The sequence below is a fragment of the Procambarus clarkii genome, chromosome 43 (assembly GCF_040958095.1).
Source record: "Procambarus clarkii isolate CNS0578487 chromosome 43, FALCON_Pclarkii_2.0, whole genome shotgun sequence".
In the NCBI taxonomy this organism is placed as follows: domain Eukaryota; kingdom Metazoa; phylum Arthropoda; class Malacostraca; order Decapoda; family Cambaridae; genus Procambarus; species Procambarus clarkii.
In genome coordinates, this window is record NC_091192.1 from 11,872,397 (window position 1) to 11,881,347 (window position 8,951).

Consider the following 8,951-nt stretch of genomic DNA (forward strand, 5'->3'; position numbering starts at 1 on the left):
AAAGCTCAACCCCCGCAAGCACAACTAGGTGAGTTCAGGTAAACTCATTGACAAACACCCTCCCCCCCCCTCTAACACACCCATAACCTCCCCGGAGCCGGTGGCTGAGCAGACAGAACACTAGACGCGTGATCCTGTGGTCTCGGGTTCGATCCCGGGCGCCGCCGGCGAGAAACAATGGGCAGAGTTTCTTTCACCCTGATGCCCCTGTTACCTAGCAGTAAATAGGTACCTGGGAGTTAGTCAGCTGTCACGGGCTGCTTCCTGGGGGTGGAGGCTTGGTCGAGGACCGGGCCGCGGGGGCACTAAGCCCCGAAATCATTTCAAGATAACCTCCCCCCCCCCCCGACACACTCCACTAAGTGTGTCTACACTGGCTGAAGACACCCCACCCCCGCACTCTGGTGGTGGTGACCCCAACACCCCGCACCCTGGTGGTGGTGACCCCAACACCCCGCACCCTGGTGGTGGTGACCCCAACACCCCGCACCCTGGTGGTGGTGACCCCAACACCCCGCACCCTGGTGGTGGTGACCCCAACACCCCGCACTCTGGTGGTGGTGACCCCAACACCCCGCACTCTGGTGGTGGTGACCCCAACACCCCGCACTCTGGTGGTGGTGACCCCAGCACCCCGCACCCTGGTGGTGGTGACCCCAACACCCCGCACTCTGGTGGTGGTGACCCCAACACCCCGCACCCTGGTGGTGGTGACCCCAACACCCCGCACCCTGGTGGTGGTGACCCCAACACCCCGCACCCTGGTGGTGGTGACCCCAACACCCCGCACTCTGGTGGTGGTGACCCCAACACCCCGCACTCTGGTGGTGGTGACCCCAACACCCCGCACTCTGGTGGTGGGGACCCCAGCACCCCGCACCCTGGTGGTGGTGACCCCAACACCCCGCACTCTGGTGGTGGTGACCCCAACACCCCGCACTCTGGTGGTGGTGACCCCAACACCCCGCACCCTGGTGGTGGTGACCCCAACACCCCGCACTCTGGTGATGGTGACCCCAACACCCCGCACCCTGGTGGTGGTGACCCCAGCACCCCGCACTCTGGTGGTGGTGACCCCAGCACCCCGCACCCTGGTGGTGGTGACCCCAACACCCCGCACCCTGGTGGTGGTGACCCCAACACCCCGCACTCTGGTGGTGGTGACCCCAACACCCCGCACTCTGGTGGTGGTGACCCCAGCACCCCGCACCATGGTGGTGGTGACCCCAACACCCCGCACCCTGGTGGTGGTGACCCCACTCTCCACCACCATGGGAGGCGTCCGTCACACCACTGCTGTGTCAGTGATACACAACAGTGAGGGAGCTGACAGACATATCAGAGCGCCTCCCTCGCCAACCAAAATTATTTCCTTAGCTCAGAACACAGACGGTTCAAAAGTCACGATACGAGATTAAGGACAAATTTCCACATGTTAAAAACGTGAAACTGGTGACCAAACATAACTGCCTCTTGGAGAAGCACAAGGGGATCAAGCAGGTCCCTTCACCACACCAATTACTATCATTACCAACTAAGACACACAAACAAAACAAAATGCGGTGTGTGGCAGGAAGCCATCGGGTGGCTGAGAGAGAGAGAGAGTCCGCACACTATATTAACATAAGGAGAAAACTCCAGTCTGGCACACAGTGTACATATTGTAGGTGGGTGCACCTCATTACACTCTGCCCTTGAGTGCCAACACTTGACTCACCTGAGTGCCAACACTTGACTCACCTGAGTGCCAACACTTGACTCACTGGAGTGCCAACACTTGACTCACCTGAGTGCCAATACTTGACTCACCTGAGTGCCAACACTTGACTCACCTGAGTGCCAACACTTGACTCACTGGAGTGCCAACACTTGACTCACTGGAGTGCCAACACTTGACTCACCTGAGTGCCAACACTTTACTCTCCTGAGTGCCAACACTTGACTCACCTGAGTGCCAACACTTGACTCACCTGAGTGCCAACACTTGACTCACCTGAGTGCCAACACTTGACTCACTTGAGTGCCAACACTTGACTCACCTGAGTGCCAACACTTGACTCACCTGAGTGCCAACACTTGACTCACCTGAGTGCCAACACTTGACTCACCTGAGTGCCAACACTTGACTCACCTAAGTGCCAACACCTGAGTGCCAACACTTGACTCACCTAAGTGCCAACACTTGACTCACCTGAGTGACAACACTTGACTCACTTGAGTGCCAACACTTAATGCACTCGAGTGCCATGCCTATACTCACTTGAGTACCAGGAGGAAGCGCACTTACAAATTAATCCCTGGAACACCATGACATTATAATTACCCCTTGAGAAGGGAAGCCAAACCGAGATTATCAACCATTTGCCCAGCTTCGTACGAAACCTTTACATCTTTCCTCAATGATGGCGGCTTTGTTTACATTTATTACAACAGTTTAGTAAATCTGCAACACGACCCGAGGTTCTCGTCACCACCACCGTGACTAGTCAAGGGTTTTCACCAGCTATTTAACACGCTAAACAACTCACCAATTACCCAACAAACACAACAAACACCTCGGTGACAAACAACCACACAACATATGTTACCATTTACCAAACAAACAAAGCAACATACCTTAATAATAAAAGCAATTACAGAAGCTGACAAGAATATCCACTACAGTATCGTCACTGTAACTAGCGGTGCCTGTAGTGACATTCCTCCTCTTGTTACACCAACTCTCACACCAGTACACAATTACAATACCTGACTCACTAGTCAACAACCACAGTAACCATTTGCCTCGTTAACAACCAATTTGAGTCTAGCACGTCAATCAACCACTAGAGCAGTAGTTACAGTGGCACTATCAACCACTAGAGCAGTAGTTACAGTGGCACTATCAACCACTAGAGCAGTAGTTACAGCGGCACTGTCAACCACTAGAGCAGTAGTTACAGCGGCACTGTCAACCACTAGAGCAGTAGTTACAGCGTCACTATCAACCACTAGAGCAGTAGTTACAGCGGCACTGTCAACCACTAGAGCAGTAGTTACAGTGGCACTGTCAACCACTAGAGCCGTAGTTACAGCGTCACTATCAACCACTAGAGCAGTAGTTATAGTGGCACTATCAACCACTAGAGCAGTAGTTACAGCGTCACTATCAACCACTAGAGCAGTAGTTACAGCGGCACTGTCAACCACTAGAGCAGTAGTTACAGTGGCACTGTCAACCACTAGAGCAATAGTTACAGTGGCACTGTCAACCACTAGAGCAGTAGTTACAGTGGCACTGTCAACCACTAGAGCAATAGTTACAGTGGCACTATCAACCACTAGAGCAGTAGTTACAGTGGCACTGTCAACCACTAGAGCAGTAGTTACAGTGGCACTATCAACCACTAGAGCAGTAGTTACAGTGGCACTGTCAACCACTAGAGCAGTAGTTACAGTGGCACTGTCAACCACTAGAGCAGTAGTTACAGTGGCACTGTCAACCACTAGAGCAGTAGTTACAGTGGCACTGTCAACCACTAGAGCAGTAGTTACAGTGGCACTATCAACCACTAGAGCAATAGTTACAGTGGCACTATCAACCACTAGAGCAGTAGTTACAGTGGCACTATCAACCACTAGAGCAATAGTTACAGTGGCACTGTCAACCACTAGAGCAGTAGTTACAGTGGCACTGTCAACCACTAGAGCAGTAGTTACAGTGGCACTATCAACCACTAGAGCAATAGTTACAGTGGCACTATCAACCACTAGAGCAGTAGTTACAGTGGCACTGTCAACCACTAGAGCAGTAGTTACAGTGGCACTGTCAACCACTAGAGCAGTAGTTACAGTGGCACTGTCAACCACTAGAGCAGTAGTTACAGCGTCACTATCAACCACTAGAGCAGTAGTTACAGTGGCACTGTCAACCACTAGAGCAGTAGTTACAGCGTCACTATCAACCACTAGAGCAGTAGTTACAGTGGCACTGTCAACCACTAGAGCAGTAGTTACAGTGTCACTGTCAACCACTAGAGCAGTAGTTACAGTGTCACTGTCAACCACTAGAGCAGTAGTTACAGCGTCACTATCAACCACTAGAGCAGTAGTTACAGTGGCACTATCAACCACTAGAGCAGTAGTTACAGTGTCACTGTCAACCACTAGAGCAGTAGTTACAGTGGCACTATCAACCACTAGAGCAGTAGTTACAGTGGCACTATCAACCACTAGAGCAGTAGTTACAGTGGCACTATCAACCACTAGAGCAGTAGTTACAGTGGCACTGTCAACCACTAGAGCAGTAGTTACAGTGGCGCTGTCAACCACTAGAGCAGTAGTTACAGTGGCACTGTCAACCACTAGAGCAGTAGTTACAGTGGCACTGTCAACCACTAGAGCAATAGTTACAGCGTCACTGTCAACCACTAGAGCAGTAGTTACAGCGTCACTGTCAACCACTAGAGCAGTAGTTACAGTGGCACTATCAACCACTAGAGCAGTAGTTACAGTGGCACTATCAACCACTAGAGCAGTAGTTACAGTGGCACTGTCAACCACTAGAGCAGTAGTTACAGTGGCACTGTCAACCACTAGAGCAGTAGTTACAGTGGCACTGTCAACCACTAGAGCAGTAGTTACAGTGGCACTGTCAACCACTAGAGCAGTAGTTACAGTGGCACTGTCAACCACTAGAGCAGTAGTTACAGTGGCACTGTCAACCACTAGAGCAATAGTTACAGCGTCACTATCAACCACTAGAGCAGTAGTTACAGCGTCACTGTCAACCACTAGAGCAGTAGTTACAGTGGCACTGTCAACCACTAGAGCAGTAGTTACAGTGGCACTGTCAACCACTAGAGCAATAGTTACAGCGTCACTGTCAACCACTAGAGCAGTAGTTACAGCGTCACTGTCAACCACTAGAGCAGTAGTTACAGTGGCACTATCAACCACTAGAGCAGTAGTTACAGTGGCACTATCAACCACTAGGGCAGTAGTTACAGTGGCACTGTCAACCACTAGAGCAGTAGTTACAGTGGCACTGTCAACCACTAGAGCAGTAGTTACAGCGTCACTGTCAACCACTAGAGCAGTAGTTACAGCGTCACTGTCAACCACTAGAGCAGTAGTTACAGTGGCACTATCAACCACTAGAGCAGTAGTTACAGCGTCACTATCAACCACTAGAGCAGTAGTTACAGTGGCACTATCAACCACTAGAGCAGTAGTTACAGTGGCACTATCAACCACTAGAGCAGTAGTTACAGTGGCACTGTCAACCACTAGAGCAGTAGTTACAGTGGCACTGTCAACCACTAGAGCAGTAGTTACAGCGTCACTATCAACCACTAGAGCAGTAGTTACAGTGGCACTATCAACCACTAGAGCAGTAGTTACAGCGTCACTATCAACCACTAGAGCAGTAGTTACAGTGGCACTGTCAACCACTAGAGCAGTAGTTACAGCGTCACTGTCAACCACTAGAGCAGTAGTTACAGTGGCACTGTCAACCACTAGAGCAGTAGTTACAGCGTCACTATCAACCACTAGAGCAGTAGTTACAGTGGCACTATCAACCACTAGAGCAGTAGTTACAGCGGCGTCACTATCAACCACTAGAGCAGTAGTTACAGTGGCACTGTCAACCACTAGAGCAGTAGTTACAGCGTCACTGTCAACCACTAGAGCAGTAGTTACAGTGGCAATATCAACCACTAGAGCAGTAGTTACAGTGGCACTGTCAACCACTAGAGCAGTAGTTACAGCGTCACTGTCAACCACTAGAGCAGTAGTTACAGTGGCACTATCAACCACTAGAGCAGTAGTTACAGCGTCACTGTCAACCACTAGAGCAGTAGTTACAGTGGCACTATCAACCACTAGAGCAGTAGTTACAGTGGCACTGTCAACCACTAGAGCAGTAGTTACAGCGTCACTGTCAACCACTAGAGCAGTAGTTACAGTGGCACTATCAACCACTAGAGCAGTAGTTACAGTGGCACTGTCAACCACTAGAGCAGTAGTTACAGCGTCACTGTCAACCACTAGAGCAGTAGTTACAGTGGCACTATCAACCACTAGAGCAGTAGTTACAGCGTCACTGTCAACCACTAGAGCAGTAGTTACAGCGTCACTGTCAACCACTAGAGCAGTAGTTACAGCGTCACTATCAACCACTAGAGCAGTAGTTACAGTGGCACTGTCAACCACTAGAGCAGTAGTTACAGCGTCACTGTCAACCACTAGAGCAGTAGTTACAGTGGCACTATCAACCACTAGAGCAGTAGTTACAGTGGCACTATCAACCACTAGAGCAGTAGTTACAGTGGCACTGTCAACCACTAGAGCAGTAGTTACAGCGTCACTGTCAACCACTAGAGCAGTAGTTACAGCGTCACTGTCAACCACTAGAGCAGTAGTTACAGTGGCACTATCAACCACTAGAGCAGTAGTTACAGTGGCACTGTCAACCACTAGAGCAGTAGTTACAGTGGCACTGTCAACCACTAGAGCAGTAGTTACAGTGGTACTATCAACCACTAGAGCAATAGTTACAGTGGCACTGTCAACCACTAGAGCAGTAGTTACAGTGGCACTGTCAACCACTAGAGCAGTAGTTACAGCGTCACTATCAACCACTAGAGCAGTAGTTACAGTGGCACTGTCAACCACTAGAGCAGTAGTTACAGTGGCACTGTCAACCACTAGAGCAGTAGTTACAGCGTCACTATCAACCACTAGAGCAATAGTTACAGCGTCACTATCAACCACTAGAGCAGTAGTTACAGCGTCACTATCAACCACTAGAGCAGTAGTTACAGCGTCACTATCAACCACTAGAGCAATAGTTACAGTGGCACTGTCAACCACTAGAGCAGTAGTTACAGTGGCACTGTCAACCACTAGAGCAGTAGTTACAGTGGCACTGTCAACCACTAGAGCAATAGTTACAGCGTCACTATCAACCACTAGAGCAGTAGTTACATTGGCACTGTCAACCACTAGAGCAGTAGTTACAGTGGCACTGTCAACCACTAGAGCAGTAGTTACAGCGGCACTATCAACCACTAGAGCAATAGTTACAGCGTCACTATCAACCACTAGAGCAGTAGTTACAGTGGCACTGTCAACCACTAGAGCAATAGTTACAGCGTCACTATCAACCACTAGAGCAGTAGTTACAGTGGCACTGTCAACCACTAGAGCAGTAGTTACAGTGGCACTATCAACCACTAGAGCAGTAGTTACAGTGGCACTGTCAACCACTAGAGCAGTAGTTACAGCGTCACTGTCAACCACTAGAGCAGTAGTTACAGTGGCACTGTCAACCACTAGAGCAGTAGTTACAGCGTCACTATCAACCACTAGAGCAGTAGTTACAGTGGCACTGTCAACCACTAGAGCAGTAGTTACAGCGTCACTATCAACCACTAGAGCAGTAGTTACAGTGGCACTGTCAACCACTAGAGCAGTAGTTACAGTGTCACTGTCAACCACTAGAGCAGTAGTTACAGTGTCACTGTCAACCACTAGAGCAGTAGTTACAGCGTCACTATCAACCACTAGAGCAGTAGTTACAGTGGCACTATCAACCACTAGAGCAGTAGTTACAGTGTCACTGTCAACCACTAGAGCAGTAGTTACAGTGGCACTATCAACCACTAGAGCAGTAGTTACAGTGGCACTATCAACCACTAGAGCAGTAGTTACAGTGGCACTATCAACCACTAGAGCAGTAGTTACAGTGGCACTGTCAACCACTAGAGCAGTAGTTACAGTGGCACTGTCAACCACTAGAGCAGTAGTTACAGTGGCACTGTCAACCACTAGAGCAGTAGTTACAGTGGCACTGTCAACCACTAGAGCAGTAGTTACAGTGGCACTGTCAACCACTAGAGCAGTAGTTACAGTGGCACTGTCAACCACTAGAGCAGTAGTTACAGTGGCACTGTCAACCACTAGAGCAGTAGTTACAGCGTCACTGTCAACCACTAGAGCAGTAGTTACAGTGGCACTGTCAACCACTAGAGCAGTAGTTACAGTGGCACTGTCAACCACTAGAGCAGTAGTTACAGTGGCACTATCAACCACTAGAGCAATAGTTACAGTGGCACTATCAACCACTAGAGCAGTAGTTACAGCGTCACTGTCAACCACTAGAGCAGTAGTTACAGTGGCCCTGTCAACCACTAGAGCAGTAGTTACAGTGGCACTGTCAACCACTAGAGCAGTAGTTACAGTGGCACTGTAGAACACGACAAAGTATGAGGACAGAACACTGGCACTATAAACCAATGACAGTGAACATAATCACGAGAACACGTATGCTAATGAGAGATTTAAATTATCCTGAAACTGACTTGAAAATATAGCTTCTTCCATGGAGGGTAAACCTGATGGATGTTAGGAAGAGTAATTTCCTGATGTATTCAAGAGAGAGAAATACTAAATCAAAGACGAGAAGTTTGGTACGGGCTCCATGCTGGGGCCGCATACTCCAGGATTGGTCTTACATATGTGGTATACAAGACTCTGAATGATTCCTTACACAGGTTTCTAAAGGCAGTTTTGATGTTAGCCAGCCTTGCATGCGCCGCTGATATTTTTTTTTATTTGGGCTTCAGGAGACAAGTTTGGTGTGATATCAACTCCTAGATCTTTCTCTCTGACCGTTTCATGAAGGACTTCATCTACCATTCGGTATCCTGTGTCTGTCCTCCTGTTTCCACCGCCTAGTTTCATTGCCTTACAATTACTTGGGTTGAACTTTAGTACCCATCTGAGAATACCCTCCTTTTCAATTCCGCCTGCATCTTCAGTTTGTGCACTAGTCTCTTATGTGGTAATGTGTCAAAAGCTTTCCTATCCTCAGTCTCATTACCTGTTCCTTCAGTGTTGCTTTTCTCCTGATGTGGCTGCGCAGCAATTTAGGTTGATTCTTTGCCTTGCTTACGATGTCATTTTTG

The 8,951-nt window shown here is 49.1% G+C and overlaps 1 protein-coding gene across 1 annotated transcript; it reads right to left on the reverse strand.

Annotated features, from left to right (window-relative positions):
• Positions 1–2,814: 2,814 nt before the first annotated feature.
• On the reverse strand, positions 2,815–8,946 carry LOC123756009 (uncharacterized). The gene is made up of 2 exons (XM_069300363.1): positions 8,939–8,946; positions 2,815–8,230 (listed from the first exon to the last, which is right to left on the reverse strand). Exons 1-2 carry the CDS (start codon positions 8,944–8,946, stop codon positions 2,815–2,817), a joined length of 5,424 nt encoding a protein of 1,807 aa, XP_069156464.1.
• Between the last annotated feature and the right edge of the window lie 5 nt (positions 8,947–8,951).